General features: G+C 36.0%; 1 protein-coding gene across 1 annotated transcript in view; it reads right to left on the reverse strand.

Annotated features, from left to right (window-relative positions):
- LOC103509280 (calcium/calmodulin-dependent protein kinase type II alpha chain) overlaps positions 1-24,651 on the reverse strand; it is a 132,558-nt gene that overhangs the window by 18,169 nt on the left and 89,738 nt on the right. Inside the window, exons 11-12 of the mRNA XM_026823662.1 lie at positions 15,969-16,058; positions 13,326-13,382 (exon numbers count right to left, since the gene is read on the reverse strand). Of these exons, the coding sequence (XP_026679463.1) occupies positions 13,326-13,382; positions 15,969-16,058 (147 nt within the window). The remainder of the gene's footprint in view (positions 1-13,325; positions 13,383-15,968; positions 16,059-24,651) is intronic.

Consider the following 24,651-nt stretch of genomic DNA (forward strand, 5'->3'; position numbering starts at 1 on the left):
GCTGGCTTTTTCGAGTCCAACATTCTACCTCTGAGTTGGCCAAATATGTAGGGCTAGGACCCCCAAATATTGGTAGCAGTCGAAAAACTTCCTTTTTGAAAAACACATTCAACGAAATAAGCGCGAACTGCGAACGCGAAAAGAAAACACACAATTTAGAATTTACATTTTTGGCCAGTTGTAAACATCAATTAAACGAGAGCATTTAAAATTTTCACAACTTCGTCAGCTTTCTCCATCCCAAATATTTTCACTGTGTCTGTGCGTTTTCAGTTTTTAAACAGAGTTTACTATTTATTCATTTATTTATTTGGTACTGAAAAATTACCCTTTATTACTTTCTATTTTTTTGTCTTTTTAATATTTATTGTTTTCGTTGAAAAATGGGCGAAGATGGTGGTAAGAAGAATTTCTCCAATGCGGTCGAATTTCTCAAGGATTTCGCGGCCGGAGGAGTATCGGCCGCGGTGGCCAAGACGGCCACAGCTCCTATAGAGCGAGTCAAGTTGATTCTGCAGGTGCAACATATTAACAAGCAGATCCCCGAGGATCAGAGATATAAAGGTGAGCTAAACATGTCTAAAAAAAAAAAAAAAAAAAAAAAAAAAAAAAAAAAAAAAACACACATTAAATTATCACTCGCTAATCTTATATTATAAGAACAAGATCATTTCATATGAATCGCGAGCTCAAACACCGCATGTCGAATGTAAAATTTATTTCAACTAAAAAAACAAATAAAATATGTAAAAAAAAAAACACATTGGAAATAGAAAATGAAGACATGAAAGAGCAAAGAGCACATGGAGGAAGAAGTGGTGGAGGGATGACGAAATGCAAGAAGAGATGCAATAAAAAAAAAAGAGAAACATAGAAAAAGACAAAAGCGTGATAAAGAGCATGCTCAAGTTGAATAAATAATAAAAAGACAAGAAGACAGCGAAAGTAAAATACATTTTTTATACAGAATACAGATGTAAAAAGAGACGGTTAATGAGAAAATAAAAATACATAGCGCCCGGTTTGTTAAAACGTGTGTAATGTATGGAGAATGTGGATGGGAAACGAATCATGAAAGCGGGGACACTATTTCTTGTGAAAATGGAAATATACGCGGTGAACTTAGTCGAAAGCTTTCCGAAAGTCGATTTTCTTAGCTAAATCCCCTTTAGGGCTGAACTATTAATTTCAAACAAAAATCACAACTTTGGGTCGGGGTTGTAGTTTTTTGTGTCACTAGGAAGCTAGGTATTCGCTATGAAAACTCATTTTTCCCCTTTATTATTATTATTTTTTTATTATTACTTTTTTTGAAAATTTTCACCAATTCACGATTTTAATTTGCACATGTCGAGTGATAGGTAATTTGAATGGGACAAAATGACTAACGACACGGCCACCCTGTATATTTTACGGAGACGAAAACGAATCATTTAGACGAAAATATCGGAGACATAAATATTTTACGTGAATTACCGGGTGGACAAATAAACCATCCTTGTAGATTCACGGGGGAAATTTTCGTTCAGCTAAGTCACCCGAACGCCCCTGAGAGTGAAATTGGAACTAATCTTACTAACCATGAGAAAACTAAAAAAAAGGGCTTAAAGCCCGAACGATGTGATCTATTTGTTTAATGTAATCTTGATTTCAATTATCAAACGCTCAAAACCCAAAAACCGAAAGCAAACCAAATATCTAAAAAGCATTCTCATTCTAGGCCGGCACCAAATAAAATACCACACCCGCGACAAAGATATACGCACAGCCAAACACACAAAAAGTCTTCTAATTCCGGTAAGAAAAAAAAAAAAAAAAAAAAAAAAAAAAAAAAAAAAACATGTGACCATGTCACAACTCTAAACAATACAATGATAGATGACGATAATGCAGATGATGCAAAAGAAATTTGAGTCAACAAAAACACAGAAAAAAAAAAATGGAAATTAAAAAAAGAGGGAAACGGGAGGTAAAAATAAAAAAGATATACCCACACCAAAACCAAAAAAAGTTTTTTAATTCCGGTAAAGAAAAAAAAAAAAAAAAAAAAAAAAAAACATGTGACCATGTCACAACTCTAAACAATACAATGATAGATGACGATAATGCAGATGATGCAAAAGAAATTTGAGTCAACAAAAACACAGAAAAAAAAAAATGGAAATTAAAAAAAGAGGGAAACGGGAGGTAAAAATAATAATCAAAATTCAAAATAAACAGAAAAAAGACAAAATAATGGACGTAAAAAAGGTAGGGATCTGGTACGAAAAAGTTAACAGAAAAAGGGAAAAAGACAAATGAAAAGGGGTTTGAATTTGTGGTTTTCTTTTAATTTTCCCAATTTCCTCCCGATTACTGAATCAAACAAAATTTCCTGTCAATTTTCATGGCAAAATCAAAGGATAACTTTTTCTTATTTTAGGTGGTGACTAAAATACTCTTTCCGTTATCTACTGTGCAAGTCTGTTTTCCTGTCCTAAAATGTAGATTATTATCTATTGTTGGCACCGAAGAATTCTATTCCATATATGAAATAATCCCCAAATATGTCAAATCAATAGATACCACTTGGACTTTCTCGGGCAAATTTGTCTTTTCCTGTCGAAGTTTTGTAAACAGAATATGGGCAACACAGAAGAAACACTTGCAAAAGACAATGGGTTAGTTGTTAGTATATCAGCTATGTCAAAAGCATAACACAAAGAAACCTCATCAGATAAGAGATTAATTTTTAAAGAAATTGACACAATGGGTTAGTTGTTAGTATATCAGCTATGTCAAAAGCATAACACAAAGAAACCTCAGATAAAAGATTAATTTTTAAAGAAATTGAAGGTTCGGTACGACCCCTCAAAAATTGCTTCCCGACCCTTTTTTGCCGGATCCCCCAAATGGGAATCACTGTTTTAGAAGAACGGAGTAGTATAACTGCCTATTTTGTTCAAGATGAAACATTTTCCCCAGCTCACAATGGGTTAGTTGTTAGTATATCAGCTATGTCAAAAGCATAACACAAAGAAACCTCAGATAAAAGATTAATTTTTAAAGAAATTGACGGTTCGGTACGACCCCTCAAAAATTGCTTCCCGACCCTTTTTGGCCGGATCCCCCAAATGGGAATCACTGTTTTAGAAGAACTTGGTAGTATAATTGCCTATTTTGTTCAAGATAAAACATTTTCCCCACCTTGGGCAGTAAAGTCCCTTTATTCTGCCCTCACGAGGCACTACATCAAAATGATATTAGACTAATGATTTTGAACATCAATATTGTGATTCAAAACAACACCAAAAGTAGTAAGTAAAGTATGAAAATAGTTAGATGTTGCAAAGAAAACTTGGTTGATGTTATTTTTCTTCAAAACGTCATCTGTTATTTCTGTTAGGCACTTCAGTTGGAGATCTCAGTCGCATTTTGCTAAAATAAATATTCAAATACCAAAGTAAGTATCTGATTGGTGGAATGCTAGCAATATTCGGCAAACGACTAATCAGACACAATCTTCTATTTCAATATTAATTTCAACTAACATATTGCGACTGTGATCTCCAGCTTTACCAAAAAAAAACACTATCAGCAATCAAAGGTCTGACCTGAACTTGAACTTCTGCTCAAACTAAAATCGCTAAAATGTTGCAAAACTCAAAAAACTCTCGAAGCAGCTGATTGAAAACTGTAGAACAATGTTGTTGGTTATGTTTGCAATTGCCTATTTTTGTCAGTAGGTGCTATCATCTATGACAAAAGGGTTGTTAGGTAAAGCGCTTTTTTACCTGGTGATAAATTGTCACATCCACCATTCAAATTTTGAGTAAAAACTTCAATAGAATAAATATGGGAATTTTGTTACATCCACCAATCACATTTTGAGTGAAAACTTCAAAGAAAAGAAAAAGTAAAAATGGGAATTTTGGCAAGCTATCGACCACAGACGTTAAAATGACCTCCCCTTTGGATAAGGGCCTGCCTGAACTCAAGGGTGTGGTACTTCTGGAAAAAAAAAACTCTACATTTTCCAGACAAAAAACATGGAAACATTTAGAACAGATAAATTTTGAAGAAAGGAAAGTTAACTTGAATATATTACACAGATAGTAAAGTTTACGTATCATTCTGCTTTGTGTCCTGAAGGTAATAGTTTAGTTTTGAACTTTTTCCCCTAGAAAAATGTTTCTGGGCCAACGGTCAATTAATTACTGGTAGTTAATATCAAGCTATTCTCTTTTTAGTAAAAAGTCTTTTTTTTTTGTATAAATCTAGTTAAACCTAAATACGAGCCTGACCTCAGGAATATAATTAGGTTCGTGTATTAATCTATTCTTTTTCGCCCAAGTACTTTTCAGTATCTCTTTGATGTTTGATGCTAAAGGTAATTTCCTGAAACGGTCAATCGGTGAATTTTGCTCAATTGCCTGTGACAAAGCATTACTGATACTATAGTAGGAGATTAAGGTAGCCGAGCATAATTTCATCCAGGCGCTCTCTTTCAGGGATTTTTAGGGCACAAGAAACACACCATGAGTCTAAAATTTGGGAAATTAATTTCTCAAGTGTTTTCAAGGTCAGACCTTGGATTCGCAAATACAAGGACGACAAAGGTAAGTTATTTATATCGAGCAATAATGGGAATTTTGTCACATCCACCATTCAAATTTTGAGTAAAAACTTCAATAGAATAAATATGGGAATTTTGTCACATCCACCAATCACATTTTGAGTGAAAACTTCAAAGAAAAAAAGTAAAAATGGGAATTTTGACAAGCTATCGACCACACACGTTAAAATGACCTCCCCTTTGGATAAGGGCCTGCCTGAACTCAAGGGTGTGGTACTTCTGGAAAAAAAAAACTCTACATTTTCCAGACAAAAAACATGGAAACATTTAGAACAGATAAATTTTGAAGAAAGGAAAGTTAACTTGAATATATTACACAGATAGTAAAGTTTACGTATCATTCTGCTTTGTGTCCTGAAGGTAATAGTTTAGTTTTGAACTTTTTCCCCTAGAAAAATGTTTCTGGGCCAACGGTCAATCGGTGAATTTTGCTCAATTGCCTGTGACAAAGCATTACTGATACTATAGTAGGAGATTAAGGTAGCCGAGCATAATTTAATCCAGGCGCTCTCTTTCAGGGATTTTTAGGACACAAGAAACACACCATGAGTCTAAAATTTGAGAAATCGTTCCACAATACAGTGATATATTGCACAGCATAGATTTCTTGCACAACCATATTGCATTATTGCATCTACCGAAGGTCGAACTAGGAAATCAATTCTCATTTTTTGGATAGTTTTAACACTTTTTGTTCCAAAAACAGCTCATTTGAAAAAGCTCTTTTGTACAAGGTGAGTATTAAGAATCCTAAATATATACAGCCGCCTTCGGAAACTTATCCGAAATGGTATTTCTCATTCAAAATGTACATTTTCAGATTAAAAAGTCAAACAAGAAAAAACGGAAGGAAAATGCACCCTCTAAAACTTTCTACAGTAAATGGAACTGCCGCAAAACTTAAATTGGGAGGGGGTGTGATATGATGGATGGAATGTCCTACATATAAGTGGCAAGATCTAAGGGGGATGTGTAAACTAATATGAAGCATTTGGTACCAAAGTCAAAAAAAAAAAAAAAAAAAAAAAAAAAAAAAAAACAATGACAGGGTTGGCCATAAAATTGCAAGTAGTAGAAAAATTGCAAGGATTGAGATTAAAAGGATTAAAAAACATAGAAAAAAGCTATTCTTGGTAAATTCTTTGAAGATACAGGACTTTGGTGTGAAATAATCATATGTGCCACCTATCAGAATGGTAGAACATAGAACAACCTAATAATATACAAAATAGATTAAATGTTGTCACATTTAAATCAAAATCCATAACACATTGGGAGTAAATGTGAAAACTGGCTCAAATAATTCATAAATATATTATTTACATTTTTCAATTATTTATTTAAAAAAATAAATAAATATTTTTCAATTATTTATTTTAAAAATATTTAAAAAAATAAATAAATATTTTTCAATTATTTATTATAAAAAATAAATAAGAAATATTGTAGCTAATTTTCACATTGGGCATTCATAGGATTTTCTGATCCGGCTCAAAAGGACCAAATCATTCTGAAGAAATACGTTTTCAACTGTAATTTTCTGTGAGACGAAAGAGAAACAAAAGGTTGAAGTACGCTGTAGATAACAATATGATTGTACAAGACAACTGTATGGTTTCTCATAACAGACAATTTTCCAAAGTAAACATTAAGAGCCTCCCTTGAAGAATTGTACACAGAACAATTATAATCACACAAAATTATGAGCATCTTGTAAAGTTTTACAAAATTTAAATTACACCATTGAGAAAACCAAGGGTTTAGAAAATTCTCAAATCCTTGTAGAAAACACTAATGTCAAATCGACTTACTTCAAAATAAACTTGAAAGTCGTTATGAATGATTGGTAACTAAATCGGTGCCTCCTAAGTTATGTTTTTGTCCAACAGAGGGTGGTAATTGCAAAATAGCAGGTGAAAGGCACTTACCTTTGATGTCATCGTCCTCCAGGGTTGTACTGCTGTCCGTCGACTCCTTCACTTGAGATCCATCGCCTTTCTTGGTAACTATGCTTCGGCCTACAATAATAATCATAAGGGCAAAACCGCACAGATATCATAACCTGACATAGGGATGGGATGAAACTTTGGCGCAACTCTCGATTTACCAAACTTCCCATGGCGGAAGAACAACTTTTGTCTTTGGTTCTGGTGAAAATGTTTAGGAACAGGAAAGTTGTGTTAACTGCCCTCATTTAGACTCAAACTGAATCACACGTTTACTTTTTTCCAGTTCGCCAAAAGGCGAATCTCTCCTGTTTTATTCCTTAAAAATCTACATCCTGACTAGTCAAGATGGACCTTCACAAAGTCACAGAATCTTCAATCTATAATCTACATCCTGTCATATAAATCAGAATAAAAGCTATCTCGGATCTTGGTGGACTAGATAAATAGAATTTCATTTTCAATTAGTCTTTCTAATATCAATAAAAGATGTTTCCGATCAATTAACATTAAAAATATCTTTCTTTGAGTAGATATATCGAGAGTTGGCTGTTTGCATTTGGTGAGAAAGCTACCCTTTTCCACAAATCACCAAAAATAAAAGCATGAAGACTAAAATAAAATCTTTGTATTGTGAAAAAGTGTTAGATAATGTTATTTAATTTTAAAGATTTCATCAAAACAGACAATGAGGATATTGGAAATAAAACATATGACCATCGAAAACGGGAACATTGAATACGAATGATAAAACAAAAAGTTTTCAATGGTCGTACATTTTTGTCATGCATTGTAAAGCGAAAACACAGAGAACCGTCTGCTAATGATTAAAAGACAATAAAACAAAAAGTTTTCAATGGTCGTACATTTTTGTCATGCATTGTAAAGCGAAAACACAGAGAACCGTCTGCTAATGATTAAAAGACATTAGAGAAACAAATCTACTGAGTAATGATAATGATTAAATAGCATGACATTATGCGAGTTAGCATTCCCCGAACCGAAGGACCGAAATTCTCAAAAAATGGTTGTCCGAAAAGAAGTAGCCATTGAAGATAGTAACAACAAAAACTACCCTCTTGGTTTACTGATATGTTTATATTGACTATCGATGTACAGGGACAGGGAAGAACGAAAACACAATATTTTTATCCTTGATTTTTTTTTTCCTAACTAAATTTCCTGAAAATTTCAACTTTTTTCCTCTTTTACAAGCAATAATTTTACACGTTTGATATGTAAATGAGAGAGTATGTTTTTAGCTTCAAGTGCAGGTTAAAATAATAATTGCAGAACCCTATCGTGGATTTTTTTGTTTGAACAATTATTATTAAACAATGAATTATTATTCAATTATAAATAATTTATTATTATTTGAATAATACTACCCATAAGCGCCAAAACATGAATAATATTACCAAAGGTCGAAAAACTGTTATATCGTACAGATTTTTTTTTTTTTTTTTTTTTTTTTTTTAAAACCCCCGCGAAAAACTTTTTTATCTTTGTTTTTTTTTTTTTTTTTTTTTTTTTTTTTTTTTTTTTTTTTTGTTAAAACACCCTAAAAATGCTAACTGAATAATAATGAACAAATTAATATAAATCGGCAAAAAATAAAATAATTAAAAAAATAATAGGAATAAAAGAAAATAATAATAAAAAAATATACATAAAAAAACTCAACAAAATGCTAATATTTCACAAGCTAAAAAGACAATAGAGAAACAAATCTACTGAGTAATGATAATGATTAAATGGCATGACATTATGCAAGTTGGTATTATCCGGCCCGAAGGACCGAAATTCTCAAAAAATGGTTGTCCGAAAAGAAGTAGCCATTGAAGATAGTAACAACAAAAACTACCCTCTATTCACAATGACAAGCTGGTTTACTGATATGTTTATAGTGACTATCGATGTACAGGGACAGGGAAGAACGAAAACACAATATTTTTATCCTTGATTTTTCCTCTGAGTGAGTTGAAGCTTGATTATTCAGTATTATAACGAAATAAGTCGGAGATCCTATACAAGAAAACGAAAGAAGGGATTTTGATCACTATCCTGAGGTAAAGAGACTCTTCTAAACAGGACAAAAATATTCTGTTCTGGGCCTAGTTCAAGGACCACCCTAACGTCCTTCTTCTCAGCTTGATTATTCAGTATTATAACGAAATAAGTCGGAGATCCTATACAAGAAAACGAAAGAAGGGATTTTGACCACTATCCTGAGGTATCCTCTTCTAAACAGGACAAAAAATATTCTGTTCAGGGCCTAGTTCAAGGACCACCCTAACGACCTTCTTCTCTCTTGACCCAACTGTTATCTGTTTGAGCCCTTCTCTCTTAGCCACGTCACGAATTGTCATTTCATTTTATCGTTTCACCCTATCTTTGTGGCGTTTCTTACCTTCATTTTTATTCCCTCTCTATTCTATTTCTTTTATCCTCCTTTTTTAACTTTTAGGTCTGTTATCTGTTTGAGCCCTTCTCTCTTAGCCACGTCACGAATTGTCATTTCATTTTATCGTTTCACCCTATCTTTGTGGCGTTTCTTACCTTCATTTTTATTCCCTCTCTATTCTATTTCTTCTATCCTTCTTTTTTTTTTAGTATCCTCACCGTATTTTATTTTCGTATTGTACAATTTCCCATCGACTTCCATTAGTGTGTGTGGAAAGATACATTTTATTTCTTCCATTACTTGGATAACTATATCATTCTTTCAATGCCCCTTTTTGAGATTTTCGTATTGTACAATTTCCCATCGACTTCCATTAGTGTGTGTGGAAAGATACATTTTATTTCTTTCATTACTTGGATAACTATATCTTCCAATGCCCTTTTTTGAGGAACTCTTTTGTGGTCGTCTTGTATCTTCATTCAGCTCCTTGGCCTTTTTCATACGTCTTAACACGTTATAATCCGAACCTTTCCCTTTTCTCCCCCTTTCAATGATGTCTTTTCTTACACTACGAGTATATTGTATAGTTCACTTACAGCATCTGCTCTCTACCGTTGGTTTGGATACTATTTATTTACATGTGTCCCTAAAAGCCTACATTTTACATATTTTCCAAGGATTTCTCAAGGTTAAGTTATTGCTCCCTAAATTTTTTAACTCTAATTAGAACTGTCTTATATGCTTCCTCTTTTTGTGAACTTCATTTCCCTGGCATTTTTTAGTGTCTGTATTGACTTCCACGATCGTTTTACAAAAATACCCACAACCATATGCAGAGATAACACCCACCCTGAGTTCTTACTGACACAGAAAAAGAAAGCTATAAAATGACTTAACACGGAAAAAAGGAAAAACAAGTTTATCTTTAATATAAAACTACTTCCCCAGCATAAGACACCAAGCTCGCATTAAATCTATAGAAAACTGTCTTCTTTTTTTATTGCAAACGCACAACACACCTTGGAAAAAGGTTAATTATAGAGTAACGGGAGGGAACGACATAAAAAAGGTAATAGAAAGTCATAAAAGTAATAAAACTTCGGGGTTTTAAATCTTCGCCTGCTAACCGAAACGGACATTTCGGGATTCCTGAAATAGGATTTAAAGGATACCTCCTTTTCGAGACTTTGCAGGGTTGTACAAACCAAAAAGATAGGAGAGCTATGACAGGATGATCATCTAGCATCTATGCCTACCAAGCTCGCATTAAATCTATAGAAAACTGTCTTCTTTTTTTATTGCAAACGCACAACACACCTTGGAAAAAGGTTAATTATAGAGTAAAGGGAGGGAACGACATAAAAAAGGTAATAGAAAGTCATAAAAGTAATAAAACTTTGGGGTTTTAAAGCTTCGCCTGCTAACCGAAACGGACATTTCGGGATTCCTGAAATAGGATTTAAAGGATACCGAAATATTCCTCCTTTTCGAGACTTTGCAGGGTTGTACAAACCAAAAAGATAGGAGAACTATGACAGGATGATCATCTAGCATCTATGCCTACCAAGGGACTGGGACTAACGACTTGGAAAATTCACATTCAAGAGTTGAACTTTGACGAGTCTTCAATTAAAGGAAGGTCAAAGGGAATACCTTGGAAAAAGGTTAATTATAGAGTAACGGGAGGGAACGACATAAAAAAGGTAATAGAAAGTCATAAAAGTAATAAAACTTTGGGGTTTTAAATCTTCGCCTGCTAACCGAAACGGACATTTCGGGATTCCTGAAATAGGATTTAAAGGATACCGAAATATTCCTCCTTTTCGAGACTTTGCAGGGTTGTACAAACCAAAAAGATAGGAGAACTATGACAGGATGATCATCTAGCATCTATGCCTACCAAGGGACTGGGACTAACGACTTGGAAAATTCACATTCAAGAGTTGAACTTTGACGAGTCTTCAATTAAAGGAAGGTCAAAGGGAATACGGAATTAGGTACTTATGTATATCTATTTTTAGGGAGAGCAAATTTTACGTGAACCACATTTCAAATTAAAATTAAAAGCACATTGAATGTTCAAGTGTTGCAGTTTGCTACCGTGGGCAGGTACCAAAAACAAGACCATCAAAGAATGCAATGAAAAATAATGGACCATGTAGATTAGATATGTCAATACTAGAGACCTTGGCTTTGGTTGACAGAACTGTGCAAAACCTTGTTCTATAAATACAGCCCTTGTGATTGTGCAACATAGCAACAATATGGGACAATAGCAACAATACAGGACGTCTGCAACATTTTTCTCTTCTCAAATTAAACTCAAACATTGCTAATTTAGAATATTGTAGCTAATTTTCACATTGGGCATTCATAGGATTTTCTGATCCGGCTCAAAAGGACCAAATCATTCTGAAGAAATACGTTTTTTCGACAAAACCTGTGGTTGGGTGGAAGAGCTCCTTTTGGAGAATCCTGCCACATTAAATAAAGCCTCAAAAAAAAATAATAATAATAATAATAATTTTCTGTGAGACGAAAGAGAAACAAAAGGTTGAAGTACGCTGTAGATAACAATATGATTGTACAAGACAACTGTATGGTTTCTCATAACAGACAATTTTCCAAAGTAAACATTAAGAGCCTCCCTTGAAGAATTGTACACAGAACAATTTTTGCATGGAAAACATACCGCAAAGTGTATCTTTAATAAATTTAATTTAAAAACTGATATAAAATTCAATAAAAAGGGGAAAAATGTACGGCGGTGGAAAAAAAAGATAATGGGGCGTTTGACCTTAAAATAAAAACAACAGACCAACAGGTCCGTACTTGGGAGAGGTGAAAGTTTGGAAAATCATCAGCGGGCATAATTCTGACGGAATCTTGACACATCCACCAATAACATTTTGAGTAAAAACTTCAATAGAATAAATAATGGGAATTTTGTCACATCCACCATTCAAATTTTGAGTAAAAACTTCAATAGAATAAATATGGGAATTTTGTCACATCCACCAATCACATTTTGAGTGAAAACTTCAAAGAAAAAAAGTAAAAATGGGAATTTTGACAAGCTATCGACCACACACGTTAAAATGACCTCCCCTTTGGATAAGGGCCTGCCTGAACTCAAGGGTGTGGTACTTCTGGGATTTTGAACATCAATATTGTGATTCAAAACAACACCAAAAGTAGTAAGTAAAGTATGAAAATAGTTAGATGTTGCAAAGAAAACTTGTTTGATGTTATTTTTCTTCAAAACGTCATCTGTTATTTCTGTTAGGCACTTCGGTTAGAGATCTCAGTCGCATTTTGCTAAAATAAATATTCAAATACCAAAGTAAGTATCTGATTGGTGGAATACTAGCAATATTCGGCAAACGACTAATCAGACACAATCTTCTATTTCAATATTAATTTCAACTAACATATTGCGACTGTGATCTCCAGCTTTACCAAAAAAACACTATCAGCAATCCAAGGTCTGACCTGAACTTGAACTTCTGCTCAAACTAAAATCGCTAAAATGTTGCAAAACTCAAAAAACTCTTGAAGCAGCTAATTGAAAACTGTAGAACAATGTTGTTGGTTATGTTTGCAATTGCCTATTTTTGTCAATAGGTGCTATCATCTATGACAAAAGGGTTGTTAGGTAAAGCGCTTTTTTACCTGGTGATAAAATGGATGGTGACATAGGTGATCCAATGGATCTTGGTAATTAAATTTTAATTACTGTAGGTTATATCAAGCTATTCTCTTTTTAGTAAAAAGTCTTTTTTTTGTATAAATCTAGTTAAACCTAAATACGAGCCTGATCTCAGGAATATAATTAGGTTCGTGTTTTAATCAATTCTTTTTCGCCTAAGTACTTTTCAGTATCTCTTTGATGCTAAAGGTAATTTCCTGGTTTTCCAGACAAAAAACATGGAAACATTTAGAACAGATAAATTTTGAAGAAAGGAAAGTTAACTTGAATATATTACACAGATAGTAAAATTTACGTATCATTCTGCTTTGTGTCCTGAAGGTAATGGTTTAGTTTTGAACTTTTTCCCCTGGAAAAATGTTTCTGGGACAACGGTCAATCGGTGAATTTTGCTCAATTGCCTGTGGCAAAGCATTACTGATCCTATAGTAGGAGATTAAGGTAGCCGAGCATAATTTAATCCAGGCGCTCTCTTTCAGGGATTTTTAGGGCACAAGAAACACACCATGAGTCTAAAATTTGGGAAATCGTTCCACCAATTTCTCAAGTGTTTTCAAGGTCAGACCTTGGATTCGCAAATACAAGGACGACAAAGGTAAGTTATTTATATCGAGCAATTTTTTTTATGTTTTTTATTTTGTTTGGATTTACCTTCAGGGTCTTTGGCTATCACAGTTGAGCTTCGATCCACGCCTCCTTTTTTCTCCTCTACACGATTTTCCAAACAAAACACACAAGGAAAAATAAATTAAGACTCGAAATATTTTATACTTTAATCTATTGGGGGGAAAAGTGTGGTGGAAATGAAATGAGCTTGGAATTATGTGAATGTGGTACCTATTGTTTATTAAACCCCAAGAGAAGTGTCGGGTTTCTAGATTCTCTGACGAAATGGAAAAATTGACTGTGTCATGAAGATGCGTAAAGATATTATCGGAAAAACCTATTGAATTACCAAAAATAAAAATCGATCCTGTACCACTCTGGTACGGTACAAAGTAGGTGGAAATGAAATGAGCTTGGAATTATGTGAATGTGGTACCTATTGTTTATTAAACCCCAAGAGAAGTGTCGGGTTTCTAGATTCTCCGACGAAATGGAAAAATCGACTGTGTCATGAAGATGCGTAAAGATACTATCGGAAAAACCTATTGAATTACCAAAAATAAAAATCGAAACTGTACCACTCTGGTACGGTACAAAGTAAAAAAAAAGCTGGAATAAAATTAAAACCAAAAACAAAATAAGAGCAAAAATCAAAGTGAAAACTGAACTGAAATAAAACGAAAGAAAAATAAGGTCGGGAATTTTTCTGTCGTTTAAAAAGCTGGAATAAAATTAAAACCAAAAACAAAATAAGAGCAAAAATCAAAGTGAAAACTGAACTGAAATAAAACGAAAGAAAAATAAAAAGGTCAGGAATTTTTCTGTCGTTTACCATCAATTGACGCCATCTCAAAAATTCATGCAGCTAATAATTAAAGAATTAGAAAAATTCTCTTCAAAGCTTGAAAAATAAATGAAAAATCATAAAACAAAACGAAATCATAAAATCACCGGTAAATAAAACCCACAAAAATTAAGAATCCACCGAAGAAAAGAAGTTTTATACATAATTGGAAAAAAGACAAAATCAATGTTATGATATCGGAAATTAACCTGTTGTGTTGAAGCTTTCCAGGTTATTTTTTAAGACTTTAAGATGTCTTTCAAGCTAATGAAAGATATTCTACAAATGCAAGGCGATTAATTTTCAAAATTCTACGTGACTTGCTAGCTATACGACTGTGCTATCTACATAGCTATGTACTATGTATGCATACTATTTATTTACATGTGTCCCTAAAAGCCTACATTTTACATATTTTCCAAGGATTTCTCAAGGTTAAGTTATTGCTCCCTAAATTTTTCAACTCTAATTAGAACTGTCTTATATGCTTCCTCTTTTTGTGAGTTTCATTTCCCTGGCATTTTTTAGTGTCTGTATTGACTTCCACGATCGTTTTACAAAAATACCCACAACCATATGCAGAGATAACACCCACCCTGAGTTCTCACTGACACAGAAAAAGAAAGCTATAAAATGACTTAACACGGAAAAAAGGAAGATATTTTGTGTTAAAATTATGTAGAGAGATGGATTCAAAGGAAAAGCTGAGAGTGAGGAAATTTAGAGGGTAAATTTTGAAAACACAATGAAAAGAAGCTAGCGAAAAAATCTGATGAAAGACAGAAGATAGAAGACATGTTGAAAAAGTAACTACATACATTATAACTGGGTATAATAAGAAAAACGTGCTAGATTTATTGAAAGGCTAAAAAAAGCAAAACGTCATTTCGGCTGTAGCTTCTTGGAGCATACATTTAAACGTTCTGTACCTTGTAGGTACTTCTTCTTTTTTTCTCCGATTTTTTTTTTTTTTTAATTCTCTTGAGAAAAAAAAAAGGAAAAATAAGCGAGAATTTTTGAATAGATTGAAAAAGGCAAGGGTGGAAATGAAGGAAAGGTTTATACAATAAACAAACAATACATGAAAGGTAAATACGCTCAAATTTTTGAACAAGCTCAAAGCGTGACGAGAAATAAATCGAAGGTCAAGAGGAGATGAGAGGAAAATCATTCTATTATGGGATATGTAAATGAAAAAGTTCGATGAAAGAAAATGCCCAAAAATTGTTTTCCTTTGATTTGTAATAAGGAATGTTTCAAAGGATATGAATTAAGAAGGAAATGGGGCAAAATAGAAACAAAAATGATTGAATTCTTGGGAACAGATTATCGGGCCCGAAGGACCAAAATTTGAATTTGTTTTAGTATACTTTAGAATTTTAATACGACATCGACAATAGAAAGTAGCTAACGACATTTATTTGGTGAAATAATATTTATTTATTAACCGTTAATATTGATATTTCATTTATAATTTATACATATTTTGCATTTTAAAATTGCAGATCATTTTATATTTTTTGTGACTGACAAAATTATAGCTGAACTCTACAATTATAAAAATTATAAAAAGAAAAAGTAAATGCAAAAGATAATAAAAGATAATCACACAAAATTATGAGCATCTTGTAAAGTTTTACAAAATTTAAATTACACCATTGAGAAAACCAAGGGTTTAGAAAATTCTCAAATCCTTGTAGAAAACACTTTGAGTCAAGTCGACTTACTTCAAAATAAACTTGAAAGTCGTTATGAATGATTGGTAACTAAATCGGTGCCTCCTAAGTTATGTTTTTGTCCAACAGAGGGTGGTAATTGCAAAATAGCAGGTGAAAGGCACTTACCTTTGATGTCATCGTCCTCCAGGGTTGTACTGCTGTCCGTCGACTCCTTCACTTGAGATCCATCGCCTTTCTTGGTAACTATGCTTCGGCCTACAATAATAATCATAAGGGCAAAACCGCACAGATATCATAACCTGACATAGGGATGGGATGAAACTTTGGCGCAACTCTCGATTTACCAAACTTCCCATGGCGGAAGAACAACTTTTGTCTTTGGTTCTGGTGAAAATGTTTAGGAACAGGAAAGTTGTGTTAACTGCCCTCATTTAGACTCAAACTGAATCACACGTTTACTTTTTTCCAGTTGGCCAAAAGGCGAATCTCTCCTGTTTTATTCCTTAAAAATCTACATCCTGACTAGTCAAGATGGACCTTCACAAAGTTACAGAATCTTCAATCTATAATCTACATCCTGTCACATAAATCAGAATAAAAGCTATCTCGGATCTTGGTGGACTAGATAAATAGAATTTCATTTTCAATTAGTCTTTCTAATGTTTCGTAGCAATTAAACAACTGCTACATTGGACGCATGTGGTCTGTGTCGTAGCATGCCCATCCCGTAGTATGCCTCTCATCAGATGGCGAGAAGAGGCACAATACACATACTTTCCGTCTGTGTCGTAGCATGCCCATCCCGTAGTATGCCTCTCATCAGATGGGCGAGAAGAGACACAATACTTCCCATTTACTAGGTGCTGGGTCAACACGAGAACACCAGAAAGTAACCCGTTGAAATATTTGCAATCGAAAAACGAGTACAAATTTTTTGTCGATGGTGGGATTCGAACCCGGGACCTTCTGCATGGCAAGCAAGCGCGTTACCACTGGACTAACCGTGACTAATTCAAATACTTTAGACTGCTCCGGTAGGACTAAAGAGTCCCTTTTTGCCAGCAGTTCCAATTAATCCCGTTCATTGATTAGATAACAATTTTTAATTTTTTACATCATGAAATCTAAAAGAACTGAAAAGGCTCAGTAGTACTCCTACTACTTGTGGTCAGATTCTCAAACAATGTTAAGGACAAAATTCCATACCTCGACCAGGATTGAACCCGCGTCCTTCTGACTACCAGGCGAGCGTTTTGCCCACTACACCACCTCAGACAATCGAAGGTAAAATGCCCCCCGAGAGAATGAAGGGTAAAATTTCTTGTCTAGGGATTCGAACCTACGCCCTCCAAGCTTACCAGACCTGAGTCGAACGCTAACCTACCTCGACCAGGATTGAACCCGCGTCCTTCTGACTACCAGGCGAGCGTTTTGCCCACTACACCACCTCAGACAATCGAAGGTAAAATTCCCCCCCCAAGAGAATGAAGGGTAAAATTTCTTGTCTAGGGATTCGAACCTACGCCTTCCAAGCTTACCAGACCTGAGTCGGTCGCTAACGTTACCCTAATTCGAATGGTGCTACTTTTAGTACTGTCTGACTTACGGTTGAGAAGTTGCGGGTTCGATACTTCCCTGTGTCGACAAATTCTGGAGCAGAGAGAGAGACTCTGTCTGCCCAGACTAAATACGGGGTGGTACTCTGTACAGGAGAATTATAGGGTGGTTCAACATTCACACACAGGTCTACATCCAGTGCAACACACAGTGATTGGGGGGGCATGGGCAGTCTAAAGTCTAATTTACTGTCCAGTAGGGGAGAGATGGGTGATATGGGCCGCACTGAGATTGGGTCAGGGGTTCCATATTGGGCGCTGACTGATGTAATGGACGTAGGTATGTGGAAAGATTTTACCCCGATTTTCTGTGGTTTTGTAGTTACATCCAGTGCAACACACAGTGATTGGGGGGGCATGGGCAGTCTAAAGTCTAATTTACTGTCCAGTAGGGGAGAGATGGGTGATATGAGCCGCACTGAGATTGGGTCAGGGGTTCCATATTGGGCGCTGACTGATGTAATGGACGTGGGTATGTGGAAAGATTTTACCCCGATTTTCTGTGGTTTTGTAGTTTTTTGGATATGAAAAGGGAGAGGGAGAGAGACAGAAAAAGCGTCAGAGAGGAGCGAGAGCGGAAGGGAAAGACAGAAGGAGAAAGAAAGAGGAAGAGAGAGAGGGAGAGAGACAGAAAAAGCGTCAGAGAGGAGCGAGAGCGGAAGGGAAAGACAGAAGGAGAAAGAAAGAGGAAGAGAGTGAGAGAGATAGAGAGAGAGGAAGGGAAAAATAAGAGGGATGGAGAAAGATGCAAGAGGAAGAGAAGAAGGGCAAAAGAAAGGAAGATAAAGAGAGTGGGGAAATAGAGGGAGAGAGAAAGATGGAAGAGGAAGAGAAACAGGGAGAAGAGAAAGAAAGAGGAGGAAAAGACAAGAAAGAGAGAGAGCGAGAGAGAGATAAACTAAGGCGGCGAAACCCATACAGGTCTCGTAGGGCTTCAGTCTATAAATCTTTCCACATACCCCCAATATACCCCAGTCAAAGAGGTGGCCATCACGTAACAGAGGTGGGGGGGAGGCACTTTACAACATGGCGACAATGGTGAAACTTTTAGAACTGTCCGACTTACAGTTGAGAAGTTTAATGTAATAGAAAGTCGTGTGATGTTCACACCAGATTTTTAGAAATAGGTTTATCTTCCCCATAAATCTGTCCCTATACATTGTCTTAGTTTCAGACCTTTTATATTTTCCCCTACGAATCTGTCTCTAATCTTGTTGAACTGTGGTTAAACAATATGTTTGGTTTGGTTGAACTGTGGTTAAACAATATGTGCCTATTTTGTGATCTCTTTACGAACACGTCTTTCAAATTTGGTGTCTTCAGAAATAGGTTTATTTCCCCTTTCAATCTATCTCTGTAATTTATTCTGATACCTTTACATATTTCCCCCCCTAAGAATCTCCCTCTAATCTTGTTTATTTCGAGACCTTTGTCACGGAACGAGTTTTTCTTTTCGCTCAGTAGAATTTACGAAACCGTCACAGCGAATTTCACTCAGTGTAACGGGATTATCATAATGGGTACAACTTCAGCGTATCTAACTTGGAAAAGATACAACAATATGTTTGGCCCAGAAGAGTTGTGCCTATTTTGTGATCTATTTACGAACACGTCTTTCAAATTTGGTGTCTTCAGAAATAGGTCTATTTCCCCTTTCAATCTATCTCTGTATTTTGTTCTGACACCTTTACATATTTTCCCCCTAAGAATCTCCCTCTAATCTTGTTTATTTCGAGACCTTTGTCACGGAACGAGTTTTTCTTTTCGCTCAGTCGAATTTACGAAACCGTCACAGCGAATTTCACTCAGTGTAACGAGATTATCATAATGGGTACAACTTCAGCGTATCTAGCTTGGAAAAGATACATGCATAGTTTCTATTTGTCAAAGACATTATCTTTACAGCTAACTCATAATGAGAATTTGCAGCTATTATTATTATGTACATATTATCTTTACAGCTAAACTCATAATGAGAACGTGGCAACTTCCAACTTGTCATTTGTATACAGGGTGGCTCTTTTTTCTGGCTTTCTTATGGCCGGGGCCACACTTAGCGTACAAAATATGATTAACTTTTAATCTTGAAATAAGCAATCCGATTGGCTGAAAAAATCGAAATCAAGTTAATCAATCAATCACATTGCTAAGATTAAAAGTTAATCATAGTTTAATCTCTCGGTGTGGCCGGGCTGTTGATCTTTTTAGGCGTTGGGTTTTCCTGAAGGAGCTCTTCCACCCAACCACTAAAAGCAATCCGATTGGCTGAAAAAATCGAAATCAAGTTAATCAATCAATCACATTGCTAAGATTAAAAGTTAATCATAGTTTAATCTCTGGGTGTGGCCGGGGGCTGTTGATATTTTTAGGAGTTGGGTTTTCCTGAAGGAGCTCTTCCACCCAGCCACCACTATGTAATGGGTACTTCTTTGTAGAAGGTATTTACTGAAACTATTGAAGTTCTTGTTCTGTGGCCGAACGTAAAAGAATCGATTAGGTAATTGTCAAAAATCTATACAAAGAAGCAATGCACAAGCATCGATTTGAAACGGTTTCCAGTTCAGAAAGTTTTGGGAGGAAGATGTTGTGGGAGGTGAACTTCAAAGATGCATCACAAAAACGCACGAAAATGAAACTAAACAGTCTGTTTCTTTACAAGACGTGCAATTCCAAAGTTTTAGGTACTGTACAAAATTTTACATGTTTAGTAGTTGCAAATTGCAAGTTAAGAGCTAGGTAGCATTTGAAATCTTGTTTGAATGTTTTGAAGGTACCTATTAGCTAGGTATTGTAAGTATGACAATACAAGATGCAAAAATATTAGTAAGTATATTTTCAGCTTCATGATATGTTAGGGGAAATGGTCTTATGGACTTCTTAGGGCATGTGAGAGTGTGATAATATGCATTAGGTTATGTACTGAGCCAAAGACACACACAGGCTAAGTTTTGTTTACGGTTGCAGCAAGTTATAAACGGACTGGCTAGCATTCTAGTTAATTTGTTAATCATAATTTTAATTATAATAATATTTTATACAAATAATATCTATAATATGTATGTACATGTGATTTGTGATAGTACATGATGTCTGTTTTATGTAAGAGAGAGCCAATACACACAGGATAGAACCGGCTAAGTTTTGGTTGATAATATCTACTGACGTGACGTGATGTGATGACTGGTCAGGGTTAATTTGGGTTATTATCAAATTTTTAATCATGATCATGAAATGATATGATATGAATTTTATCGTTAAAAAATGTTTTATTGTGCTTTAACTTATGTATACCTAAATGGAGCCTAGTTACTTGAGTACCTACTCTTTTTTTTACCAGTCTATTTATTTTATTATTAAAGAGGGAGAAAACAAAATGGAGGACAGTTTCCATATAAACATGTAAGTCCCTAGGGTGGAGGGGACACATATGGGAAGTATAACTGTAGTATGTAGGTAGGTAAATACATAATTAATATTAAGCTGGTCTGATAAAAATACGAGGGAGTGAAAAGGGAAGAGACAGGAGAGGAAAGAGTGAGAGAGGCAGGAAAAGGGAGAGGGAGGGAGACACAGGGGAGAGAAATAGAAAGAGATCAAGGATAAGAGAGAGAGGCAGGGAACCAGAAGGAAACGAAGGAGTGAAGAAGGAAGGGAGACAATTAAAAAAGGAAAAGGGCGAGGAAGGAAAGAAACAGTGAAAAGGGAAGGAGAAAAGGAGAAACTGGAACACAAAGGGAAGCAGAAGGTAATTATCTCTATTTAATCCGGGTTGAAAAACAAAGTATAAACGTATTTATAACTAGCATTACCTACTGAGTTTATTAATTAGGGGACTAAAAAATCTGCTTTCTTGAGACAAAAATTTTCTGACCAAACTTTTCCGTTCACGGATAGGTATAAAAGAATGTGCCTTGAAGTAATGTGAAAGCGGATCAGAGGTACAAGCCTAAAAAATAGCACGAAGCCACTGCGGACAATTGAAAGCATTTCAAACCACTGCGGACAAGGACAGTTCATAAGAAATTCCTCACATAATAAGAAAATTGGTAAAAATGCCATTTCGGAGTTTTCGGTGATGCTCAAACTTTTACAGCGGGAAATTCACATCTGACCCTGTAAGTCCTTACTTGCCAATGATGCGTACTTCAATACGATAACACATGCATGAAGCTAAGTCATACACCTATACACTATACGTATGCATAAGGTATTAGGGTAATGTAACAAACAAATGTTTAACGTTCTGAGATCAGCAACTCAGAATACCTTGATCCAATTTGTACAGGCGGTAATCCATTAGAAAAAAGTAGCTACTTCATTAAATGCTCACAATGAGATGTTGTTTTGAGAGTGATATGAGTGTTTTCCTGATGAACTATTGAGTTTTTTTTTTTTTTTTTAAGAGGTTTGACAGAGGGAACTTTAACTGCTATGGTCTTATCGTCCCGAAATCGAGGAGAGAAGGAAGACAGGATAGGAGAAAGCCAGCCGTTTCCGAGAACGAACATTATCCCATCAGGATATAATCCGCCCCGGGCGGGAATCGAACCCGCGGCCTAGCGCTTACAAGGCAGACGCACTACCAACTAAGCTAACTAGGCTGGCTAGCTAAAATAAACGGGAGGTTTGCTTTGTTTGTAAAGCGGCGGTATGCCTGTACAGTGTACATTGTACATACAGAATTTCCAATCACCCGAAACTGAAATTTTATCCTAAAAGCTCAATTCACACCCGTGGTGTATGCAAAATGTTTCCCTTCCCCGTCCCCTCGTTGGCACCTTGTTCTTTTTTTTATGTTTTACCTCAAATTTCAACCAAAACACGAGGTAATTTTCGGGGGGAAACTTTTTTGTAACAAAAACCCGGAGAATGCAACACTTGTGACTAATCGCTCGAAATTTGTCCAAACATTTATGTTTGAAAGTTCACTTTAACCCTTGAGAACCTGCGGTCCATTCTTGCTGGCCCAAATTGCTTTATGAATCCTGATGTATTAGAAAAGGGGATACTAGTGGGAACCTGGGGACATGATGGAATGATTACAGATTGATACTGTTTTGTCGAATAGGGATTTCTAAGGGATAAACTTCCTCACTAAAGGTCAATTGAGGGAGGGAACGTGATACTAAGATAATGAAATTCCCACTAAAGATCATTTGGGGATGGGATCTTAGTCAATAATAAAATGTGGACGGGTAATTTTACAAATGGAACATTACTTGACGGGGAATTTTTACACCGTCAGTGAAAATTTTCTGATTACCGTTAGTGAAAATTTTCTGATTCGCTAGAATCAGCTCCTCAATAATTGTCCTGACAAGGCGAGGCTAAAATGAATCTCGAAATAGAAAGCAGAACGGTGTCCTTCCCAGAGGTCACCCATCCAAAAGCCAACCACGCACACCGTTTCTTCAGTGCTCCGTTGGGAACTGGTCAACTTACAGCCAGCGGCCATACAAAGGGTTGCAAACATGGTAATGAAATGCATAAGGTACCAAGAGGCACCCCTCACCCCCCTTTCTGTTAACTCTCCCCCTACTTTTGTGCTAAAAACCTCCCACCCCCCCCCTATTATCCAGTGGGGTTTTCACTGTGCTCAATAATTTATAAAGAGAGGGGAAACAGGACATTGCTTTACTTCATTGTTAACGGTTTTAACCCTAGAGTTTCCCGACAGAAATACGCCTACCAAGCTAAGTTCAAATGCAAATACTTTACCATTGCTCCGTGTAGTAGAGGACTAACGAGTATGCCCTTCTTGCTAGCAGTTCCACATTGATATCCCGTTCATTGATCTGTTTATTGGTTTATTATATTAATATTTTATCTAAAGAGGAGTTGACAGGAGGGACAACTTTAACTTGCCATGGTCTTATTCGTGCCGGAACTCGAATAGCAAGCAAAGCGCGAATACCAGGACTAACCGGAGAAAGCCAGTCTGTTCCGAGAACTAAAGAGTCCTTTTTCCAGCATTCCAGGATAAATCCGTCCCGGGACCTTCGACATCGAAACCGCGTCCTAAGCTCTTACATCATGAAATCTAAAAGAACTGAAAAGTCTCAGTAGTACTTGTACTACTTGTGGTCAGTCAGATTCTCAAACAATGTTAAGGACAAAATTCCATACCTCGACCAGGATTGAACCCGCCGTCTTCTGACTACCAGGCGAGCGTTTTGCCCACACTACACCACCCCTCAGACAATCGAAGGTAAAATGCCCCCAGAGAGAATGAAGGGTAAAATTCTTTGTCTAGGGATTCGAACCTACGCCCTCCAAGCTTACCAGACCTGAGTCGAACGCTAACCTTACCCTAATCCTAATTCAATTAGACCAAAAGAGAAACGTAATTGGGTTAGTTACATCGTACAAAAAAAGTATTTCAGAAACTCTGGAGCAGAGAGAGAGACTCTGTCTGCCCAGACTAAATACGGGGTGGTACTCTGTACAGGAGAATTATAGGGTGGTTCAACATTCACACACAGGTCTACATCCAGTGCAACACACAGTGATTGGGGGGGCATGGGCAGTCTAAAGTCTAATTTACTGTCCAGTAGGGGAGAGATGGGTGATATGAGCCGCACTGAGATTGGGTCAGGGGTTCCATATTGGGCGCTGACTGATGTAATGGACGTGGGTATGTGGAAAGATTTTACCCCGATTTTCTGTGGTTTTGTAGTTTTTTGGATATGAAAAGGGAGAGGGAGAGAGACAGAAAAAGCGTCAGAGAGGAGCGAGAGCGGAAGGGAAAGACAGAAGGAGAAAGAAAGAGGAAGAGTGAGAGAGAGAGAGAGAGAAAGAGAGAGAGGGAGGGAGGAAGGGAAAAATAAGAGGGATGGAGAAAGATGCAAGAGGAAGAGAAGAAGGGCAAAAGAAAGGAAGATAGAGAGAGTGGGAAAAATAGAGGGAGAAAGGGAAAGATAAAGGGAGAGAGAAAGATGGAAGAGGAAGAGAAACAGGGAGAAGAGAAAGAAAGAGGAGGAAAAGACAAGAGAGAGAGAGAGAGAGAGAGAGCGAGAGAAAGAGAGAGATAAACTAAGGCGGTGAAACCCATACAGATCTCGTAGGGCTTCAGTCTATATTCTATAAATCTTTTCACATACCCCCAATATACCCCAGTCAAAGAGGTGACAACAGAGGTAGGGGGGAGGCACTTTACAAAATGGCGACGGGAGGGGAAGGAGGGGAGGGTCATGCTATTAACGTTATCGTCTAAGACTAACAATTAGGGGGGG

This window comes from Diaphorina citri, unplaced genomic scaffold (assembly GCF_000475195.1).
Source record: "Diaphorina citri unplaced genomic scaffold, Diaci psyllid genome assembly version 1.1 scaffold481, whole genome shotgun sequence".
NCBI classification, from domain to species: Eukaryota; Metazoa; Arthropoda; class Insecta; order Hemiptera; family Psyllidae; genus Diaphorina; species Diaphorina citri.